The sequence below is a fragment of the Labrus mixtus genome, chromosome 16 (genome assembly GCF_963584025.1).
Source record: "Labrus mixtus chromosome 16, fLabMix1.1, whole genome shotgun sequence".
In the NCBI taxonomy this organism is placed as follows: Eukaryota; Metazoa; Chordata; class Actinopteri; order Labriformes; family Labridae; genus Labrus; species Labrus mixtus.
The window spans coordinates 2730326-2755054 of NC_083627.1; the positions used below are offsets into that span (position 1 = coordinate 2730326).

Here is a 24729-nt window from a genome sequence, read left to right on the forward strand (position 1 = left end):
AGCCAAGCTTTTTAACTTCATGTGTTGCTATGGCAACTTATTTAACTCAAGCACTGCCAGCTACAAAATGGATATGAGTCTTCTGACTACTCAAAGCGCTTTTACACCGCAGGTGACACCTACACATTCACACACACGGCAGAGGCTGCTGGGTAAAATACTCATCCCATTCATACCACACACCGAAACTCGGGGTTAAGGGTCTTGCCCAAAGAAACATCGGTCATGTGCAGGAGCTGCCGACTTTCCGGTTGAGAGACCACCGACTGTAATCCAATGGGGGCAATTACAGGATAAGTAAGTCAACTTATGATGCTTAGTTGTTCATCTGAAGTGCTCAGATTGTTTTTCTTAGTGTCTAACAACATTATGGAAAACATCCCTACGATATCTGACTAAAGAAAATGACCAGAGTGTTGCAGATTCTAGTTTGAAGATTAGACATGGAAACCAAGAATTCAGTGCAAGAGTGATAAAGTCCAGATGACACATCAGTCTGATTTGGACATCTTAATATTTCATGCTCTCACTTCTGCTCCCCTGGTGTTTAGTTAACAAAAGAATGGAGTGATGGGGTGTCATGTTTTCACAGCAGGTAGGAGGTCAAGGTGCGTTGATGTATTTTGACAGGGTGATGATGAGGGAGGGAAGGGGGAGAAGGAGGAGGAGGAGAAGGAGAGAGGGAGGGAGGAGGAAGCGGAGTGAGTGATGAGGGATGACGACTTGTGCTCGGGGACCATGGCTTTACGTAACAGACCCCAAACTCTGTCACAGGCAGGAAGTGGACCAGAAACAGACGGAGGAGAGAAAGAGGAGCGAGCGAGAGAGGGACTGGTACTGGTAAAAAAAAGAAGAAAAAGAAAAGGTCATGATGTGACAAACATTAGAGATGCAAGACGTGTGGGTTTCTTAATTTTAATGTGTGAGAAAATCCAAAGTCTGGAGAAAGAAGCTCAGGATTTTTGTGTTTTTTTCAGCACAAAATATCTAAACATACTTGTTTAGCTGAATGGCGATACTCGATATATATTGATATGTATTTTATTAACAGTGAAAACACATGGAAAAATAAACTACCTGTTTGTAAATTTAAAAAGTAATGTTATAAAATAAAAATGTTCCTTAAATACAATAAAAGAGAGAGAGAGGAGGAGCGGGGTTAAGAGGGACAGACAGTCAGTCATCATCAGTGATATGAGAAAAAGGTGACCTGGCACCTCTGTAACGTTATTTTAATGCAACATAAACTATTTAGATATTAACGATATTGTCTTACCCTATATCTTGTTTGAAAATATATCGATATATCTCGATATATTTCCCAGCCCTAGCTGTCGTACCTTATTTACTGCAAAGTTTGGATGGTTCAGGAAGAGCTACTGAGTGTCTGAGTGTCTGTAGCACTGTAACCATTATAGTTTAGTTTTTTATTTTATTATTGTGTCATGCATGGGCTTACATGACACCATAAATTAAAAACATTCCCGGATCAGAGTGCACTAGGTGAGCTATATTCATTCTCAAGAAACAAAAAGAGAAAGCAAAGAAGTCAATCAAACAGAATATCCTGTCTTCTTTTTCAAGCTTTTGAAACAAAATGAGCAAAGTTTAAACTCATCAAACTTAAACAGCTGTTCCAGTTTCTGCACATCTGTCCGCCCCAATATTTCTGATTTTACTTCATGAAACAATAATTCTCTTAAATCATCAGATTTTGTAACAATGCAAAAAGAAAATGTGACTCCGTTTCAACTTCGTCCAACTCACACATCTCACAAAGTCTGTTTTCTTCTGGAATGTTTTTGAATCGACCGACTTCAACAGCCAGAGGGAGAATATCAGATCTTAACTGTGCGACCGAGGATCTCTGGCTTCTAGATAAACGACACGTTACAGATAACTCAGGCATAAAGTGATTTTTGATCTGTACATATGTCCTGAGTTTTGACTTGGACAGAACGTTTTCAAACCAGTTTTCTTCATACTTGATCAAGAGCTTATCTTTCATAGCATAGCATAGTTCAAAATGGCATAACTGGCATTTTAAATCTGTATCCACGGTTGTTGTTGTTGTTGTTGTTTTTCTCCATCCCCTCTCAACCCCGACACAGTTTCTGCAGATAGCTGTTCAACATGAGTCTGGTTCTGCTCGAGGTTTTCCGCCTCTTAAAGGCAGCTGTAACTTGCTGTAGCTGTGCTCGTGGTGGATTAATATTCAGTCTTCATAAATAATACAACGAAGAGGAAGCCTATAGACCTGCTCCGTGTCTTCAGAGAACATTTGTTATGAATTGGCGCAACACAAATACAAATTGATTGATTGATTGACATTGTGAATGGATCTAAGGGATGTTGTGTCCATTTCGTTTGTCAAACTGATTGAGAGCTTTTCTGTGACTGTCCTATAATTGCTAAAATTATTTTATTTTTTTAGTAAGTAGGCCTTCATGCCTGAGGACAATTACATTTAGCTAATTTCAGCATAATACATGGAGGAGTGTTGCTGATAGGTTGATAAAGGGTTAAATAAAAAACATCATTCTTGTCTAATATAGCTGACTCTATTAGGCCTTTTTCAAAATCATGTCACAGAGCTTTGCTATATTTACAGACCAATCCCCATTTAGTGCTTTACACTTATAGCCATTACAATGAAAGCAATGTTTTATGCTTTATAAGACTGGTAGTGTTTAATCATTCTTATAGCCACATCACAGTTTTATCTCAAACTGCATTGTGTATCTCACTGTGTCCTTTACAGTTTCTTTAACAACTTAATGTGTCTCATTATGACCTTAAAGCTGCGTCATCAACATCTCTCCCTTTACCATCGTGAAGGAATTAAAGAGTAAACCCAAAACACTGTGGTAGTGAAATGTAAGAGCAGCAGCAGCAGCAGACGCGCAGAGGACACCCACACTCCTGTCTACAGTGAGGAGAGATGTAGGCCTATGTAGGCCAGTGCGTAATGATAATAATGACACATACACAGAAAAGGAAAATGAGCATTAGGCCATCATAAAGTTGACCTTAGACAGGTTATACGTCATTGGGCTGCTGTAGTTTAAAGGCATTTCATTTAGAAATAAAGACAAACAGGCGACTTTAGATGAAAATATAACAACACAAAGTCTTACATTACCACTTAAAACCGTCTGAAATAATATGGGGCCCTAAATGGGGGCTTTCCACCCCCCCAACACCCCAACACCCCCCTTTAGCTGCACCCACACAGCGGTGCATCATCCTACAGAAACAGCGGTGTGTGCACATCAACAGCGGATGGAGATGCTGCTGACGACGCGGACAAGAAGATATCCAAATCCTGATGTGTTACCGTGGATCAAAGACATTTGGAAGAAATCATCACATCTCAATCAGAAGTGGCAAAACTCAGCTTCACGATGATGCACGTTTAAGAAAAAGCCCCCTTACCGTGTTTTTCCGACGACATGCCTCCCGATCTTCTGTCCTCCTCCTCTGATCGGATGTGTTGTGATTAAAAAGAAAAAACGCTCCGATCTTGTGCACGTTGATGCAGAGTTTTTGTTAATACTCCAAAACCAATCCTCAAGATGTCTTCATCTTGAGGAAAAAAAAAACCGCCCCCGATTCAATGGCAACTTTAAAATAAACCTAATTATCCTTCCAGCGCGCAGGGCTGCTTGTGCTTCTCCTCTCTCTCTCTCTCTCCTCTCTCTCTCTCTCTCTCTCTGTGTGGCTGCGAGTCTAATAAGGTTTCTCCACTAACGCGTCGCCGTACATTGAATTAATCAGACACAAAGCTATCGTTGTCTTAAAGCGACAGCCCGGACTGATAGAAAATGCACATTGCACTGTGCTGGAACATCCCATTATTGTCTACAGCTCAACAAAAGCAGAAAAAAATGTGGATTTCTGTCCACCCATGCCTGACATTACAACATTTTTTTCCCCTCTCTTGTATGTTGTCCTCAAATGATTTCTCCGTCAGAGGAGTTTCTACTCAGAATGTCAGAGAAGAAGCAGGCAACCAGTAGTCTCACATTTCTTCATGTATAGGAGGAAAAAAAAAAGTATGTTTTTGTTTAATACAGATTTTATTACTGTACAATAAATTACAATGCAGATTTCATGTTGTCTGTACTTTGGTCTGTGGATTAAAATCATTCCCTTTCTTCATTTCCAGTGATCTTCATGTAAACATCAACATGTTTTATAGGCACATACAGCACTTACGTGTTCATTTACACAATCTCTTTACCTCCCCCATCTTTTCTCACGTCTTTCTCACTAAGAGAAACACTTTCTCTCCCAGTCTCTCTCAGTGGGTGTAGAGGGAGGCTGTGAAGACGATGTCCCTGCGGATGGCCAGGGAGGCCTTCTCCATTTTGCTCCCCAGGACAGAGTCCCCTACGATGCGGGCGGCCTGACGCACCTCCTTCAGCACCTCATCCAGGCGCTGGATGCAGCGGACCACCGTGCCCTCCTGGACGTCTGTCAGCATGGCGATCTCTGCGAATGGCTGCCGGGAGTTGAAACGAGACATGAGAGGGAGGTGATGCAACCAAAGAAAGACAAATAGCTTCACTGTGTCTTGACATGAAGGAAAATCTGATATTCAGTATTTCTTAGAAAGTATTATAATAATAACCAATGCAAACATAACTAGCCTACAATCAAGCTTTGAGATATCAGACAGTTTCACAAATAAGGATACTGTGTGAGTCCGGACTTCCCAAGGGGGGACAAGATAAACCTGATGGATTCAAGATGATTTAAAGGAAATAGAAAATGATAAATCATGCTTCTGCAACCCAAAAGAACCCAAAAACCCAAAAGAACAGAGCCTAAAGCAAGAACAGTATACAAAAACAGATCTGTTCTTGCTTGTGGCGTTCCTCAGGGATCTGTTCTGGGTCCTTAATTAATTATTATTTATTTGTCTCTCTTAGGTCGTGTAATCAGCAAATTAAAATATCATATATTGCTGTTATGATATTAAGATACACATATTTTATTATTTAAGTATTAATAAGTCGGGGTGCTGGTGGCGCAGTGGTTAGTGCGTGCGCCCCAGGTATGGAGGCTGTCATCTCAAGCGGGCGGCCCGGGTTCACATCCCACCCGTGGCCTCCTTTCCTGCATGTCATTCCCCACTCTCTCTCTCTCTCTCCCTGATTTCCGACTCTATCCACTGTCCTATCTCTCCATTAAAGGCACAAAAAGCCCAAAAATAAAATCTTAAAAAAATATATAAATAAGTCTTTTTGGTGTTACTTTTATAATCTCTTATTTTTTAAATAATCATGCTTCTGCAACCCAAAAGAACAGAGCCTAAAGCAAGAACAGTATACAAAAACAGATCTGTTCTTGATTGGGAAATAGGAGATATTTTTATTACTTCTTACATTAAAATGGAAGTTGCTTCGGGCGTTCCTCAGGGATCTGTTCTGGGTCCTTTATTAATTACTTTTTATTTGTCTCTCTTAGGTCGTGTAATCAGCAAAATTAAAATATCACACTGCTGTTATGATATTAAGATCCACATATTTTATTATTTAAGTATTAACAATTGTTTTTGGTGTGTTTTATACAATTTGTACTTTGTGGTCTTGTGCTGTGAAACCTGCTATATCAAATACATTTTCCTTACTTTCTTGCAATGTTTTGCACACATATACGCCTGCATTAAAAAAAAAACCAAAAAACTTCAGGGATTCAGCATTGCACCTCTAACCAGACTGGACTCTCAAGAATTGTAAAAAAAAACAACTAAAAGTGAAATTGATGAAGCAGAGCTGGAGACGTCACAATGCTCCAGAAATTATGGATTTGTTGTTTTCTTTTTATAGGTCAGGTTTGTTTGCAATGTTTTTTCTATATGTATTTATGTTTCTACAGTTTGTAACTCTGAATGTAATGTTCAAACGTCATGCCTATTTCTGTTTCTTCCTTTGAAGAGCAACAGCACTATTTGTAATACTCTCTATTTATAAGAAATATAAATGTCTTTCAACATCCTGTTTTGAAATCTTTAAAGTCAAGTGGAGATTTATTTAAGCTCTTTTTCCCTTTTTTTCCCACTGCTTCTATCCAACTAAACTTGAACAGTTGCATTTTGTTTGTAATTAGTACATTAGAGCTGATTTTTTATCCCCTTGGATGATTTTCCAAGCTAGTTGAGATATGTCAAATTTATCAGCTGTACCTTTGTAATGCATTTCTTTTCATCACGGTAAAGATTGCATGTTTATACATGGTGTGAAAGTGGTCAAAATCGAGTGGGACAGCAGAGAGTTAAACCTCACCATGCCTCTGGCCCAGCAGTACACAACCTCTGTCAGGCCAAACTTAAACTGGCCGACAAACTCCTCGGCCGTCTGAGGTATCTCACATTCCCTCTGCAGCTCTCCGATACGCTTGGCCACAGACAGCACCCGATCGATGCCCTGAAAGAAAAACAGGAAAAAGGGAAGACAAGAGATGAAGAGAGACAGATGTGGAAAGACTGGAAAGAGTAAAGTAAAGCTTGAAAGATTTTAAGTTTACACGCCGCCCTTAAATGCATCGCTCACTTCCCTCTTAGTGTTAACAGAATGACCTCGTCATTTACGTTCAGGAAATGTGTTTAACAAACCGTCTGCTGCGCTCTCGCAGGTCTGCAGCGCTCAGGTCATCACTAATTTAGAGACTCGTAAAGCACTTTCATGTAGTTCAAGACTCTCTCGCACACGCACACACACACACACACACACACACACACACACACACACACACACACACACACACACACACACACACACACACACACACACACACACACACACACACACACACACACACACACACACACACACACACACACACACACACACACACACACACACACACACACACACACACACACACACACACACACACACACACACACACACACACACACACACACACACACACACACACACACACACACACACACACACTGGACAGAGTTGAAGACATGAGTGATTAAGTGAGTGAGGGGACAGGGCTGAGTCAGGTGATGTGCCCCTGCTGTCCTTTCTGCAGGGCTGAAGTGTTATGCATCAAATCTGCACAAGTAAAATGAATTATAATGTGTTCGTGTGTGTGTGTGTGTGAGTCATCCATGGGGGAGTCAGAGTCTGTACAGTATGTCAGCACACACACGTGACAGCGACTGTCACTTTAAATAACGCCGTCTCCTCACCTCTTGTAGTGTGTTGGTGATGTGCGGCTCCACCTGCGTGTTCTGTGTGAACACCAGGCAGGACAGCAGGGCGGCGCTCTCCTCCGGAGCGAGAGGGCTCAGGACGTTCTCGAACAGCAGCTCGGTCAGCAGCAGCTCGTGGCTGCTGATCTGACAAGCGACACGGCCTTTCAGCTGCACCGCGCCGCCGCTGTCCACATACTGGAGGGACTCCAGGACCTGAGGAGGACCAGCAGGGAAGAACACTCTGGGTTAGTTACATCTACATCAAGCTGAGCTCAATTAAAGTTCTATTCTTATTCTCTTAAAAATGACATGTCCAAGGAAACAACAAAATTAAACTGTCAGTTTAAATTCAGACACATTCATTAAAAAAAAAAAAAAAAACTTAAGTCTCAAAAGCTTTATTTTATGGAGGCACTTTGATCGTAATACTGATGACAGCTCTTATGAAGGACTTTCAGTTTCTGGTGGTTTTTGCACCCCCTAGTGGTGGGTCTTATCGACCTTCAGGGTGTTGTACTGTTCAGGTGTTTAAGTCGTTTCTTGTGAAACGTGTCACTAGCTGTGAACTTGGATGAAGTAAAAAAAAAAAAAAAAAAAAGGCCTTTACTGCAACCTGTAAATCCATTTGTCTGACACCTACCCTGCAGCAGCAGCAGTCTCAGACATTAGAAATGACTGTATAGAAAGACGGTTATCTTCTTGATGTTTTGGTTTGCTGTTGTAGGTCATAAGGAGACTTCAGTATTCATTCCAGTCTCTTTCATCACTATTTAAAAAGTCCTGACAGAAGCTTTAAAAAACATTTTTTTTCAATGCTGGTTGGCTCAGGGACTTTAAACCGTGTGGATGACCACTTCTTAAATGACTTTGAACAGACAAAATAATTGGCGCTCTAAAGGCACTGCCTGGGGCTCATGGGGACTGGTATGAAATAAATTCAGACTTAATCTGGAATAAAAATTATAAATAATGAACGAAATAGTTACTTAAAGCCTCATCTCGGATCTTCTATGTTTTTAGGAATTATTTCAGATGTCGGTTAGGGGACCGACTTATCGTAAAATTAGAAGGTATACGATAAATTAAATACACTTATGCAGCGCTTTTAAAGTCTTCAAAGCGATTTTACAGTACAAATCACTCTCCAATTCACACACAGACATTCATACACCGATGGCAGAGGATTCTATGTAAAATACCCATCATTAACCAAATAACTAATCCCATCCACACGCATTCACACGCCATTGGCTAAGATGTCAGGAATAGTCTTGTCCAATGGCGTGTAGACCGCAGGACCTGGGACCAATTGAGAGAGGTCCGACTCTAGCCACAGCTGCCCCTAAAGCTACAGAGGGTGAAGCTAAAGGCTGTGCTCTCAAATACTGGATTCAAACTGACAACAGCCAAAATAAAAACACTTCAGATCAGAAAATCAGACCAGTGACTCAAACGTCTAATCCAGACCTTGATCCTCTGGTGGTATTCAGGCAGCAGGGACAGAGACTGATCGGACACCAGGAAGAGCAGCCTGTCCAGCTCCTCCTGCACACCCATCCTGTCCTGAACCCGAGCAAACTGTAACACACACACACACACACACACACACACACACACACACACACACACACACACACACACACACACACACACACACACACACACACACACACACACACACACACACACACACACACACACACACACACACACACACACACACACACACACACACACACACACACACACACACACACACACACACACACACACACACAGACACACACACACACACACACACACACACACACACACACACACACAGACACAACAGGGTTAATTAACTTACATATACAACATCAGTAGGGCTGCACTTGACCTGATTTCAGTGCATTCAAAAAATGGAACACTGATAGTACAGAGGAGTCTCTTAGTGAACATGTAACATAAAACCAGCGAGGCCAATTACTGTGTAGAGCATCACTACACTAACACTCATTTTAGAATACCCACAATGCAGCATTAAGAGAAATGAAGTGTACGATGATGACTGGAGACAGTGATACTGCTACCAAGAGCTTGTTATCCGGTAATGTAATCAGAGTGTGTGTGAGTGTGAACGTGTGTGTGTGTGTGAGACGATGCGCCTGTGAGACAGTGATGAGCTGGAGCCTATACGTGTGTAATTATAGAAACAGCCGGCTCCAGATTCTCGCATCTTATCTCCTCTCGACGAGGCTGCCAGTGAGAGACGGGATGTGCAGCACGGACGCAGAAATCTTGTAGCGTTAAGAGTTTGATGTTATTACAGTGAAACTAGAGGGAGGAATGATGGAGGGGTTGAGAGGAAACTGATGCTGGAACAAAACGGGCCAAACGAGGAGAGGCATCAGAAGTGTGTTATGTAAGTGCATGATGTTAATTAGCCGCATAAATATGCAATCGCTGCACAAAAGAATTTATTAGCAAACAGTGTAATAAAGCCTGGCCTCTTCTCAGACTATAAATAACTGCATCAGGGATTTAAAAACACACACACACACACACACACACCTGCTCTGCGAAAGTGGGCGAGTGGATGCAGCTGAACTCTTTGAGGCTCCCCTCCAGCACTCGGCGCCTCATGGAGCCCTCCACCACGTCCATGCTCTTCAGCTGGAGGTCGTTCACGGGGTCCAGGCTCGCTATGCCGCTGGGGTTGGCCTCGGCCAATCGCAGGAGCTCCTGGGTTGCCGTGGAGATGGCCTGGCCGGGAGGGTCGAGTCTGAGGAGGAGGAGGAGGAGGAGGAGGAGTAGGGCACATTGATGATGATAGATAAGATGTTTTTTAATTTAACCTGATTGAAAGGTTTAAGTGAGACAACTATGCAAACAGTAATTCACACACCAGTTCTATTTTGAGGACAGACAATGCACTGCAAACAAAACATTCTCATATTAATAAGAACGAGGATCTTATGTGCTATAAAATGAGACGCTACAAACAAACTCCGCCCTCTATCACCTTCACTAAGCCCCAAAACACTTATAATGCAAATGTTTAAAGGCTTTATATATATATATATATATTTTTTTTTTTGATCCAGCAGATGTCGCCCTTGAGCACCAGCATGAAACCAAAACAACTCGCGCTGCATTGTTGTGCTAGCATGCTAATGCTAGCGATCTTTATTATGCTCGTATCTTCACACTGCATGTAAATTTACCTGAAATGAGCGTGATCTAGAAACACAGTTAAGCAGTGAGTACAGTATGTTATTCTTCTTTTCTCTAGTCCCTCAATTAAACAACTTTTATACGCGAGGGGAGGAGTCAGCCGGCCGTCCGGGCGATGTAAACAAAGTGAAGATAGGACTCTGAAAACTCTGAAAACATCACAGACAGTGGGACTCGGGTGTTACACCCATTGTAGACAGTCATGACTCACAGAGTTATTTTCAGAGGAGATACTTGATTTATATTTAAGTGTGAAAAATCACATTTAAAGCCTTTAAACATACACAGCTAATAATAATAATAATAATAACTTTATGTATATTGCACCTTTAAAAACACGGGTTTACAAAGTGCTTTGACATCGAGCAAAGGCATAAAAAAGAAAAAGAACTCAAACACAGAAGAAGATAAGAAACAGAAAGGATATAGACAACGGGAAATAACCAGAACAACAAGAGACAATCCAACAGCAAAATACCCAACAAACATATTTAACCCAACCATCACAAGACCCATCAAAGGAACCATCATAAGTACAGAGGCAGCACAAGAACCCAACAACACAGATATCTGTAAACCCTCATTTTCAACTACCGTACTTCCCACGGGGCGACTGTTGTAGAAATAACTTTTTATGGATGTTTTTCTTCCTGCATGTTTACAATGAAGTACCCTCTTTGTTTACTGGCTGGCAGTGTGTTCCTCTCTGAGTTTGTTGGCTCATGTCTGGTTTCTTGGCACTTTACTGCCACCAGCTGTTCGTCAGCAATATAGAAATCTTCATGAATGTTTTTTATGCACATGGATGATACAAAAAACAAAAAAAACCAGAGGATCCACTTATAAAAATCAGCTGCAAGGCACTACGAGTAGTCACAAGTTCAGGTTTTGAAGGTGATTGTGAGGTCAGAAGATAAATATTAAGTTACTTATTAATACGTTAGGTAGATGATTTTAAACACACACCTGAATCGTGGCTGCTGCCTCTTGTTGTAGTTATCTATGATCCTGTCTGGAATCACTTTGAGGGTTTTCACTGTGATGGCTGAGACGTCCTGAAGCTTCAGTTTCTGCACCGTGTGGCTGCAAGGACCTGACCAAAAACAAAGAAAGAAACAGAAACATCTCACACACCGTTACTTCTCTCACACCTGGGTGAAAGCCTCAGGGGGGCTGGAGGGCTCATGGAGGATTTAGAAAAAATGAAAAAGAGTGTGCATCGACCAACCTTCAGGAATAAAGAGAGCTGTGTTGACCAGGTGAGGAAAGGAATTGTTGCATTTCCCTTCGCCCTCCTCGTTGCCTTTCTCGCAGACGATGAGCGCTGTGAAGGTGCGATTCACGGCGTCGTTTGAAACCTGAGAGGAACACATACACAAGCTTTTACATATTTGTCTCCGTGTTTTGTGCAGTTATCAAACACTTGTGCTAATGATAATATCGGTCGATATTATCGGCTGGACGATTAATCGGTCGGGCTCTACAAAAAACGACATTGTTAGAAGAGATATCTCATCATCACTAATCTGCTGCATTCAATCAAATATTCCATTTTTGGCTGAAGAATAAGAAAGCGTTATTATCTGATGCAACCACAAAGTACACACACACTCAGTCACACACACCAACCTGCAGTAGAACTCCCAGAGCGTTGAGATGCTGTTTGTTGTTCACCACAACCACTCGACCTACAGACAGAGCTTTGAGCCCGTTCACAGACTCCAGAATCGCACGCTGAAAACAGAGACAGCAGGGAGGTAAATGTGACATCATGACACCTGAAGGATCACCATTTGTCTTTATCAATGAGTCAATGAGTGGATGTGCAAAATGTTCTCCAGCTAAACAAAGACAAAAGCTGTTTTTGGAGCAAAGGAGTCAGTAATCAGCTTCAGTCAGTCAGACTTAAAACCACAGACCAGGCAAGAAATCTGGGCGTAGTGATGGACTCAGACCTCAATTTTAAAAGCCACATTAAGACAATTACAAAGTCAGCCTACTATCACCTGAAGAACATATCAAGAATTAGAGGACTTATGTCCCAGCAGGACCTGGAAAAACTCGTCCATGCTTTAGAGTCCTCACCAAAACCAAGAAAATGGATCACATCAGTCCAGGTCTGAGGTCCTTACACTGGCTCCCAGTCTGTCAGAGAATAGACTTTAAAATCCTGTTGCTGGTTTATAAAGCGCTTAAAGGTTTAGGGCCAAAATACATTAGTGACCTCCTGATTAATTAGGAACCATCCAGACCGCTCAGGTGGTCTGGGACAGGTCTGCTCTCTGTCCCCAGAGTCAGAACCAAACATGGAGAAGCAGCGTTCAGTTTCTATGCTCCTTATATCTGGAACAAACTCCCAGAAAACTGCAGGTCTGCTGAATCTCTCAGCTCTTTAAAATCCAGGTTGAACCCACACACCTGTTTCCAGCTGCCTTTCATTAAACAGCTTTAAGAAGATTTTAAACTTTAACTCTGAACTGTAACTTTTAACTCTTTTTAGATTTTTACTTTATTTATTTCAATTAATTTCATTTTAATTATTTTTATTTGAACATATTTCCAGATTTAATAATTTCAGTGATTTTTTAATTTTCTATTTTAATGTTTCTTTTCTTTCCTCTGTCATGATGCTTTTGATGTCTTGTTTTGACGCACTCGATGTTGAAATGTGCGACATAAATAAACTTGCCTTGCCTTATCCATAGATGTGTGTGTGTGTGTGTGTGTGTGAGAGAGAACCTGCAGGGCTTCAGTGGTGGTCCGTAGCTCCGTCACAGTGTGGTAATAAGGCAGCAGGTCGGTCAGCTGGCCGTCTGTGTCCAGAGGAGGCAGAGAGGACAACGACTGCTTCAGCTGGCTGATCGTCTTCTCGTGAGCCTGAAGGAGGAAGAAGGAGAAGGAGACAGGTAATAACTTTTCATTTCACATTCTTAATGTTTCCTGGACAGAGAACAGGGAAGAGGAGGAGTTCAGTGAGGGAGATTAGAGGAGTAACAGTTTAATAATGAAGCTCTGTAAAGAAAACAACTTGTTCTTCTTTTATTCCTTTATTTCCTGTATATGTTGTTATGTGTTGTTTAACAAACGTCCGGTGCAGCTTCAGTCATCAAACCTTTGTCACGTTGTGCAGGTGTAGGTTACCTGAGTGTCCCTGTGGTTCTCTGAGAAGCTCCTCCTCATCATGTCAGTCACACGCAGGGCTTCCACTCGCAGCAGGTTCAGGATCATCGTGTAGGTGAGTCTGAACTGAGACTGGAGGACGGAGGGTTTCCCCTGAAACAGACGAGAGGAATCTGTTGACCTCTGAATGAACCGTTTACATTTCTATTTAGAGAGTTTTCTTATACTTCATTTTGTCTGAATTTAATCTGCTTCAATTGATTGATGTTTTTAGTTGCAGGACTTAAAAACACACACACACACACACACACACACACACACACACACACACACAGACACACACACACACACACACGGAAAGACACACACACACACACACACACACACACACACACACGGAAAGACACACACACGCACACACAGACACACACACACACACACACAGACACACACACACCACAAACACGCACACACACACACACACACTCACCAGCATCATGACGTGCAGATCTGCCATGTCATGGACTCCGGCCTTACAGAGAATGATGACGGTGCCCGTGGCGTCCAGGCCTCTCCTGCCCGCTCTGCCCGCCATCTGAATGTACTCACCTGAAAAAAAAAAAAACATGAAAGAGAGATTTAAAAAAACTGTTGTTTCCCCTTAATTCCAATTCAACACGAGGAGATGAAAGATCATGATCAATGGAGGTTCTGATGACAGACATAATAAAAAAAAAAACACCTGGCAGCAGATTCCTGAAGCCCGTCCCGTCGTGTTTCCTGATGCTGTCGAACACCACCGTACGAGCAGGCATGTTCACGCCCATCGCAAACGTCTCAGTCGCAAAGAGCACCTTGGAGATGAAGGGGAAGAAGCAGATTGTTTTACTGTGAGTCTACATGTGTTTGCAGATTATACTTGAAGCTGCAGGGGGAAAAAACTGTTTTTCTACAAATATATCCTGGTTAAATTTCATCCTCTGAAGGTGGAAAAGAAAACTTATTCCCACTTAACTTTGTCGCTGAATTACTAATTAGTGTACAGACAAGATTAATATTCACTTATTTTTGATGCTATGTATATGAAATATTCTTAAAACAAACATTCTTCTACCCAGACCTTGATATAACTTGAGTTAGAGTTAGATAAAAAGCCCTCCACCAATTTTAAAAATAAAAGACATATCACAATAATGATGATTCACCATGAGACAACCCTTTAAGTGATTAGTAAGGCGTGTCATGACTATTCATGGACATTATGTTTAGTAAACTTTTGTGTATATATCATGTTGTCACGTCCAATCATTTAACCCTTACTGAAAGTTATAGATGTAGTCATAAAAGAAGAAAATTTATAACGGGCCCCGGAGTAATTTTGTATTTCAAAGCGGGCCGCTGCAGTCTTAAGTTTGGGAAAGGCTGCTGTATAGGAACCCTGAGGTTAACTACTCATGACCTGTATTTGTGATGGAGACTATCACACTCTCTGATTCTATGTTTGAATTATTATCTTTGTCTGGCTCACCTTCACGAGACCCCGAGAGAAGAGCATCTCGATGACCTCCTTCAGTATGGGCAGGATCCCGCTGTGATGGACCGCTATCCCCCTCTTCAGCAGATCCCTCATGACCAAGATCTGAACCAGGAGGTGTTCAGAAGTGTGAGCGTCAAATATAGAACGGTTAGAATCATGTAAATATATCAGACTACTTTTTTTTCCTGTTATTATTTTGCATAGCATGTTCCAAAACAAGAATGGGAATTATAACGACCAGACATTATTGCTGGATGTTTCAGAATTGTAAACCTTGGAGGTCATCGATCCCCATCAGGCTGATACAGATTCATAACTTACATATTGGTATATTTTCTAATGCCGGTACATGGCTCCTATTTTTTCAAACCTCTCAGCACAGTCTCGTACACATGAAGCAGTTGAGGTTTTAACTAGCTTGGTTCACAATGTTTAATCATGTTAAATACTCTTTAACTGAGTTTATTCGTTGAAGAAATCAGCTGTCAAGGTAACATTTCATAGTAATATTGGTGCAGAAATCGGTGCTGCACCATCTACATGGAAAAGGTCTTTTTCCATTCAAGCCGAGAGTTCTCATTGTTGGCAGCCAAATGTGGAGTCAGTGAATAGTTCATCTATTCTATCTAGTTCATGACTCTGTACAGTTTATTTTAATTTACTTAGCTGTTACTACAACTTATTTATTTTTTTTATTTGTACTTTTCTTTTTTTCTCATAATGCTATTCTATTTTATATATAATTGTAACTTTTTTTTAGAAGCTGACTCAGGGAGAAATGCACAAAAATTCCACCTGTGCAAATGGCAATAAACATCTTTTCTAGTCTATTCTAGTTTTCCTTTGTGCAGAGATCTGTCTGAAAGATCTCACATCAGTTAGACTCGTTTTTATACTTTTTAAAAACTTGCCAAGAGAGAAATCACATTTCCAGTCTGAATTGCCCCAAGATGAATCTCAATAAAGGAAAAAGATTCCAAGCTGAGAGGAAGAAACAGTTTGAAAATGAACCCAGTCTGAACATGGTTTTAAGTAGGGCTGCAGGTTAAAAATATAATCGTACTTCTGCATACTGTACTATAATGTTGTATTATTTGTTTGTTAAAGAATAATGCAACGATAAAATACATTTTTGAGTCAGTTTGTTCTAAACCAAAACAACAAATAATGCACACATCATTATTTAACGAATATCAGAAGGTACTGTGATGAGTTATCTGGGTATTCCTATCATCTATGCGTTTTATTAAATTGATATTGAAGCATATTGATCAATATCAAATCGAATCGATATCGAATTGTGAACCAAAGAACTGAAATCGAATTGAATTGTGAGGTTGTGGACAATACCCAGCTCTAGTTTTATTTATTTATTTAATTTAATTTAATTTAATTAATTTATTTTATTTTATAGGGACATTGCATATTAATAAACATTTCAGTAAATATGCCAGAGTTAGCCAAAAGGCAAATTTTCATCTGTTGTCCCTGGACAGATTTTATAAAAGGCACCTTATAAAAAAACAAATTCAAACATCGCTAAAAGCTGCAAAAATAGAAATATCATGACAGTAATAAAGCAGACACAGGAGAAAATACATAAACCATGCAGGATACACATACATTTTGAGTCAAGGAGTGAATAATTGGTGGAGAAATACAACTTTAGTTTCCCATAACTGTACCACATCACACCAAGCCTTTTACCTGAGGCAGCTGTCTGTCCCCTCCCCTGAGGCGACTCATGCTCTTCTGGAAGAAGGAGTGGATCTCCGCCTTCTCCACCGAGGTGGTCATGTCCATGGAGTCGAGCGAGCGGGCGTTGTCATCGCAGCGCGTCCGAGAGAAGGTGAAGGCGACGACGGGCGTCTGCTGCCTCTGGGACAGGAAGTGCAGGAGAGTGAGCCACACCGATCGGTCCTGGAGGGGAAAAGCAAAAGAACGCGGAAAGGAATGAGAATTTAAAGCAGAAGGACGAGGTTTGATGCAATACAGAGAAACACAGCTAGAGCATGGACAGAAAGAAGAGTATTCACCTGACTCGCTGTGGTGTTGTGAGACGTGTTTTTTGTTCCAAATGATTGGGCATGTTTGCTGGTGCGGTCCTTCTTTGCATCGACAGCTGCATAGTACCTGAAAAGGAAACCCCAAAATAATCTTTAATGATCATGTCGGTGACGTTTCAGTCGCAGCGTCACTTAAGCTACAGATGAGATGAAGCTGTACCCTTTAGTGAGGAAGTTGCCCATAGCATGCACCAGCAGGAACATCTCTTTCTGAGTCTTGGTGCTGTTTCCAGTGTACAGATAATGCTCCAAAGGCACGGGTCTCTTCATCGTGCTGAGCACGTAAATATGCTTCTTCTTTATCCGACTGAGGAAACAGAAAGATGGGGAGTCAATAAATCAATTAGAGTAAATCCTCAAACAAGAACAAATAAATATCCACATCATGTCAAAGCTGGGGCTGCATGGTGGTCACAGCGAGAAGGTTCCTGTTGAACAGGAGCCTCTCTGCGGAGTTTCATGTTCTTCCTGTGCATGCGTGGGTTCGCTCTGGGTTCCTCCCACAGTCCAGATCCGTTTCTGGGACGTCAGCGAAGCGTTGCTCAACCATGACACATCACAGGAGAACTACAAGATCCCGCGGGAATAAAGAGAAAAACATGCAAAAAACATGTTGCTTTGTCTTTCTGAGGATGAATTGTTCAAACTCAGTGTCTGTTTTGACGTAATGTTGATAAAGTGATGAAAAATACAATTGCGAGTCTGTATATTGTGTTTTATTTTGAAATTGACCAGATACTCTGTGCGTTTCCTTGTCTGACTTCCTGTCCGGGCTGTCATACTCTGTCCAGCTCGACGCGTGTCTGCAGTGTACTCCGGCGAAAATGCCAATGACAGCTGGGATCGGCTTCGGCTCATATTGCGATAATGATGAGTTAGGATTTAATCATGCAGCCCTAATTTTAGTTTGAAAACAATACAGGAAGTGTTAGATGTGAATAACAATGTGCAGTTAACTTAAAAAGAGATGCTTATCCAATAAGGAGTTGAAAATATGAACGGTTAAAGGATCAAACAGAGAGTATGAAACTCAGGACCCGCCTCTCATACACGCCTGCTTTAAATAAACACATGTCACCGTCGCTGCTGAGGTGTTAGTAGGCCGAGGTTCCTCTGTTAAGAAATACTGTAAAAGCAATGAATTAAATCAAACCATTGTTTTTTTAATCCTCTTCGAGGTTCTCTTACCCGATCCATTCACTGAACTCCAGAGCGTTTGGCACTGTGGCGCTCAGGAGGATGATACTGACGTGATCGGGAAGCATAATCAAAACCTCCTCCCACACGACGCCTCTCTGAGGAAAGAAAAGAAAAGGACGGTAAAAGAGGAGAAGAGAACTGTCACTCTGTCCTTTTTTTATTAAGTTATGATCGAGATACGGAGAGCGGGTTCTGACCTCGGCATCGTTGATGTAATGAACCTCGTCAAAGATCACCCACTCCAAGTCTCTGATGACCTCTGAACCGTTGTAAAGCATAGACCTGAAAGAGAGCAGGAAGACGTTCACTCTTTTGATTCCATTAAAAAAAACAAAAAGATGGATGAAATATTCATAACCAAACGGCTGAGGTACCTGAGGATCTCAGTGGTCATGATGAGACATGAAGATTCAGGGCTGAGCTGGACATCTCCAGTTAACAGTCCCACATCGCTGAAGGTGTTTTTAAAGTCTCTGAACTTCTGATTGGACAGGGCTTTAATGGGAGAGGTGTAGATGGTCCTATCAAAACAACAACAACAAAAACAGAATCAGAAAAAGTTACAGAGGGAAAAATGTTGCAGTTCTTCATATCCCTTTAGGTGGTATTTGTTTTCTGGGTACCACTGATGCTGCCTGTGTGTTTCTCTCTCTTAGTGTAGCTTTTATGTTTTGAATTTTTTTGTAAATGTGAAATTGCTTATGCTACATTTTTGACCAGAACTTCCTAGAAGAAGAAGAATACCATTAGTCTTACTCTTGGTAATGTCACTTAGCTGTGTTTTATCCAATACTGACTTTATTTTGCATTGATTCATTAGAAACTTCAAAGACAATCTTCTCTCTTTAACTTTTGAATGAAACTGTGTTAAAGCTTGTTGTATCTCTTTATGTATTTGAATTTGAATTTCCCTCGGGATCAATAAAGTATCTATCTATCTTTAAAACTTGTAACCCATGTTTGTGCAGAAGAAGAATCAATTAGTACCAAACGCTCACCTCGTCATGTGTTTCTGGGAGAGCGCGATGGCGTACTCGGCCACCACTGTTTTGCCAGCTGACGTGTGCGCGGCCACAAACACGGAGTCGTGGTTCTCCAGCCTGAGCACAGCCTGCTTCTGGAACGTGTCCAACTCAAACGGCCACTAGAGGGAGGAGGAGGAAGACACAGGTCAGGCACTGCAGGAAGTGATGATTAAGTGATGATTAATGACAGAGAGAGACACTGATATCATACTCCAGTCTACCTGGACGATGTTAGAATACCAACCTTGAAAGCTGGGTTGGGGATGCGTTTATAGAAATCATCACAGGGGGAAGAAATGTTGACAGGGATCGCCCACTTTTTATTTTCCTCCGAGTTTTCTTTTGGCTTTGATTTCTCATCTTTTCCTTTCTCTGAGGGAGACGAGGATGACACGGCGTCCTGAAGACAGAACAGAAGGAGAACCAGATTTCAGCTCCGAGAAAAGTGATCAAATAGTATGAAAGTGTAATTAGGGAGAACTGTCTGGTTAACTGTTTTATTTCAGTAAACCAGACTCTCTGAATCTCATCATTAAAACAATCTAATGATAAACATTAACTACACACATTCTGATTTATCTGAAATATTTAGGACAGAAAAAGATCAACTATCATGTTTTAGTATGATGATGCCTATATGGACTGTGTTTCTTTTTCTTTATTGGAGCTAATGTTACCTTTGTGATCACACCACACAGACAGTCCTGCACATCATGCACTCTGTTTTCAAACCTTTTCTTTCAGAGAGAGAGGAGAACATTATGAAGCTGTTTTTTTCTTCCTGCAGTACCTTGATGCCCAGCTCTTCGAGGCTGTTTGTTCTTGGTAGTTTGGGAGCGTCTTCCCTCCCTTTGACTTCCTCTTTCTCCTCATCCTCAGGCTGTAGATCAGTGATGTCATCAAATGTGGACAGGAGGGACATGAGATTGACCTCTGCTTTTGCTAGCTTGGCATCTTCCAGACACAAATAAAACATAAAGTTAAAAACGTATCTTATACACACTGCAGGATTTATTTTTGCACTAGAAGGTATGGCATCTTACTTTTGTCAGTGAAGTCCATCCCAGCTTTAAACCCAGGAGGGACTTGAAGTAAATCTATGAGAGGAATAAAGTCAAATTCAACCATTAGGAGCTGAAATACACAGAAGTCTGATCATTTATAATAAATGATAAGATCACCTTTCTCAAAGTCGATGTCTTCCTCCAGCTTGGATTTCTTCTTGATTTGGTCCAGACTAAGCTCCTCCATTCCTCCTGTGAACACACATTTAAACATGATTAGAAAAAGGATGAATACCACGCTGTAAAACATCTCCATTAAAAGTCAGGTCATGTCTATTATCGTCTGTCTCACCGGGGAGGAAAGGGTAGTTAGTGTTGCTTCCTCTGAGGCTCTCTGACGGAGGTCCAGGTTGTCGTTGAAATGAAAGCGAGTTCTTTGCTGACATGCCGGTGTTCTCCAGTAACACCTGAAGGTGAATAAAGAAATGTTAGTCTTTTTTCAGAGGCTTTTTTCTCAAGAGCTGGGGATTGAACCACCGATCTTCCAGCCGCATGCATATCTAGTGTAGTTAGAAAAACAGCACAGACTGTAACCTGTTTTGTTTGTTTGTTTGCTGATTTATTTCTCGATAAATATATATTAATTAACAGTTAATAAATACATTTTATCATGAAATATCAGAAGAGTTCAAATATCCTAAACTTTTTTCCAAAGTGCAAGTCTACATTTTAATTATCTTTTTGATCTGACAGACAGTGAAAAGGCACCAACACGGAAAATAAAGAAAAGCAGGAAATATTCACATTTTAGAAGCTGGTACGAGCACGTTTATGTAATTTTTTTTTTTTTTTTTAAGATTTATTTTTGGGCTTTTTGTGCCTTTAATGTAGAGACAGGACAGTGGATAGAGTCGGAAATCAGAGAGAGAGAGAGAGAGAGAGAGGTATGACATGCAGGAAAGGAACCACAGGCTGGATTTGAACCTGGGCCGCCCGCTTGGAAGACTGTAGCCTCCATACATTGGGCGCACGAACGAACCACTGCGCCACCAGCGCCCCACGTTTATGTAATTTCTACTCAGAAAAATGACCAAAAACACGACTTCAAACATGTTAAACTTCTTTTTTTCTACTCTTCTTTTATTTTTGGAGACACAGGTCACCTGCCTTAAACAACAGTGAAGTAATGATAATATCACGTGATAGTGTAAGACAGTGTTTGTGATGTACCTCTGTGAAGTCCAGCAGCATGCCTGTGGTTGGATCTCTGATGACAGAGAGACCGGAGTGAAGAGTAGACGGAGTGCATTTGAGTAAAGAGTCGACGTTAACTTCTCTCTGAGTCACCCTGGTGAGGAGAACAAGAACAAAACAAAAGGGTTTTTATCAAACAAATAAGACATTTAAATAATCATACTTCTGCATATTCTCAGTTAAAAGTTACAACATTATATTGTTTAGAGGAAACACATACTTGAGAAACTTCTGGAAGGCAAAGTCAGTGTCATGTATAGGAAGCCAGGCCGGGTCCTGTAAAAACTGTTTCTCTACTTCTTTCTCCAGGCTCAGGCTGGTGGGAGGTAGACCGTGTGGGAGCTGGGGGGGGGAGATACAGTCAGATATTCAGTAACATTCAGTAAGTGACTCATGAGCCATTAAACCCAAGGTTAGATTCCTATGTTAAATATTTATTTGTGTTTTTTCCCCACCATGATCACTTCCAACTACAGTGAATCTGAAAAAAAAAACACAATTCACTTCTAAAGCACATTTTTGTTACTTTAACAATAAGAAGAAGCATTTGACTAATGGGGACATTTATGAGAAGAATCATCAGTGTTGATAAATAAATAAAAGAGGTGTAAAAGCTCAGCAGTGGTGAAACAAGCATTTGGATGTTTTACATATAAGCTACATAAAACTTGACAAGTTAAACACCTACAATGAAACACTTCATGAAGAAATAGAGCAATGGAAATATCAGCTTTGGGTGTCTCTATAAAAACTGTATTTTACAATACTACTACATGGACTAATCTTCCTTTTTCCATTTCCCATCTGCACAGCTGTCCCAAGAGTCAGCCTCTAGTTGGACACTTTAATGATCACCTCAATTATTTAAACAGCACCTTTAATTTAATGTTTGCACTGCCTGTTATTTAATGTCTGTTTTTTGATCATCTGCTTTTTAAACATTGCTGTACATATATAAACAACTTCAGAAGGTCAACACTTTTTTATTTTTTTATATTCAGGTTTAATTACAGATTTGTCCTCAACTGTTTTTAGGTTCTTGTTTAAATCTCACATATATTTTTATCCCTTCACGGGTTATGTACATTTCTTGTATAAGTCTATTTTTAATTGCACAGTTTAAGTTTGATTCATATAGGGGTATTCTTTAAATCTTTTTTCAGGTTAATATATATGTATGGGGGGGGGGGGGGGGGCGTCGGTTTTGTGATTTAATTTATAACAAATGTTTCATGTCATGTACGTCTTTGTAACCTGCTACTGGATGCTTTGAATTTCCCTCTGGATCAATAAAGTATCTATCTATCTATCTATCTATATGATAATATTGTTGATGCTACCTAGTTTACTGTTGGGTAGTTTAATGTATAAAATATATCACATTTTATTAACTAATTACATTTAGAGTAATAAAAAAATGTAGGCTAGTGCGACGTTCAGTGTTTATTGTTTTAATGCAGTGAAAGAAGTAAAAAGCAGACTGAATCCAAGATGTATTCAGACTGTATTATAGTTATTTATCAATACTGCGTCTTTTCTAATCTCTGTGTTTTTGTCCTTGTGTTTTATTTCTGAATATTTTTTTAATAATGATATGAACATGATGCACACACACCACATTCCAATCTGCACTTTGACACCCTGGACACTTTACACCAGTGGTTCCCAAAGTGGGGGAACACTGTTAGGGGGGGGGGGGGGGGTCGCGAGATTCCTTTCAAAAACATATAAAAATGGAAAATGGTTTAAAATTGGACATTTCACCCATTAATTTGAAAATACAGTAGGTAAAAAAAGTAGTTTCTTACAATAAATTACAAAAATAATATGATGGTGTTTGGGCTATTGTTTGCTGTTTTAATGCCAGTGTTTTGACCTAGTGCGTCAAATGCGGGGTCCCAAGTATCTATCACCGTCATAATGGGGGTCGCGAGCTGAAAAGTTTGGGAACCCCTGCTTTACACTGTTTACATTATTCTATATTCTGTATATTCAAATAATAATTTTTTTACATTATATTCTATTTTTACTGTATTTATGTGTGTTAGTAATTTGAGTGTTTATTGCATGTCCTTGCGGAACAGTCTTTTACATTTCACTGCACATCTGTATGAGCATGTGACAAACACAAATCTTGAATCTTGAATCTTGAACATCTATGGGACTTGAACACAAAGTGAAGTAATGTACACAGTCATCCTGCAGCACACTGACCGTGCTCTGTGGAGGTAAAGGCTGACCAGGCAGGGGATGTGTGATGACCTCAAACCTGCCAGAGCATCCCATCTCCAGCAGGGACAGGGGCAGCTCCATGGGGCCCGCGGGCGGCACATCTGCACAGAGAGGAGCAGAAATAACTAAATGAATAAAGAGAGCCTGAACGCAACACAAACAAACAACTTATTGTAGGGATGAAGAAACGCCCCAGGAACACCATTATCAACTTTTTACACTTCTGCAGGAGGTCAATACAACATGAAAACATATTACTGCAGCCATAAGCAATAACCCAGTTGCCCAGTATGATTAGTTTAACCCATGAGGCTGAAAGGAGCCACATCATCACAGAAGCTGCAGGATTGAAGCATGCTAACAGGAAGTAGAAAGTCTTTTACACTTATTTAAACCAAGACTGTCTTTAAATTTAACAACAGACTTAAACTCACTCATTCGGTCCATGTCCACACTCACAACTGAAAAGCTAAAACAAAGTTGCCACCAACTAGTTGTCTGCTGCTGTCGCCTCGGAAGTTGCCAAAATTGATAAGCGGAAGTGGCTACTACAAAAAAGCTAACTAGATAAATCAGAAATAAATAAAATAAATAAATCAGAAACAACACTGTTTGTCACCCATTTTCGCTAAACTACCCCAAAACACAGTGTTATGTGTTATATATTTACGGAGGGGGTGCTGCTGTTGTTGTTGCTTCGCTATCAGTTTATGCTGTTAAAAAGCGCCAGAGTACACTCCTACGTCATCACTCCGCGGCTGTGTTTTTGTTGCGCTAGAGGATCATCACACATTTTGGTAAGCGAATGAATAAAGAAGTAATGCAATAGAAAGTGCATGCTTTATCATACTGAGAGGAT

At 40.7% G+C, this 24729-nt stretch overlaps 2 protein-coding genes across 2 annotated transcripts in view; both read right to left on the reverse strand.

Annotated features, from left to right (window-relative positions):
• The window catches only part of prrt1 (proline-rich transmembrane protein 1), an 11799-nt gene extending 7878 nt beyond the window's left edge, over positions 1 to 3921 (reverse strand). The window contains exon 1 of the mRNA XM_061059393.1: positions 3436 to 3921. Coding sequence (XP_060915376.1) covers positions 3436 to 3454 — 19 coding nt within the window. The 5' untranslated portion in view covers positions 3455 to 3921. The remainder of the gene's footprint in view (positions 1 to 3435) is intronic.
• A 134-nt stretch (positions 3922 to 4055) lies between these two features.
• On the reverse strand, positions 4056 to 24590 carry skic2 (SKI2 subunit of superkiller complex). The gene is made up of 29 exons (XM_061059379.1): positions 24305 to 24590; positions 23853 to 23971; positions 21859 to 21980; positions 21615 to 21732; positions 20737 to 20851; positions 20562 to 20636; positions 20424 to 20477; positions 20171 to 20334; positions 19625 to 19780; positions 19354 to 19499; positions 18730 to 18876; positions 18553 to 18637; positions 18344 to 18450; positions 17316 to 17462; positions 17126 to 17222; positions 16797 to 17009; positions 15081 to 15191; positions 14295 to 14406; positions 14043 to 14161; positions 13574 to 13705; positions 13172 to 13309; positions 12062 to 12166; positions 11661 to 11790; positions 11399 to 11525; positions 9770 to 9980; positions 8684 to 8794; positions 7211 to 7429; positions 6291 to 6431; positions 4056 to 4504 (listed from the first exon to the last, which is right to left on the reverse strand). The coding sequence occupies exons 1-29, from the start codon at positions 24315 to 24317 to the stop codon at positions 4304 to 4306; spliced, it is 3735 nt and encodes a 1244-aa protein (XP_060915362.1). The 5' UTR covers positions 24318 to 24590; the 3' UTR covers positions 4056 to 4303.
• Between the last annotated feature and the right edge of the window lie 139 nt (positions 24591 to 24729).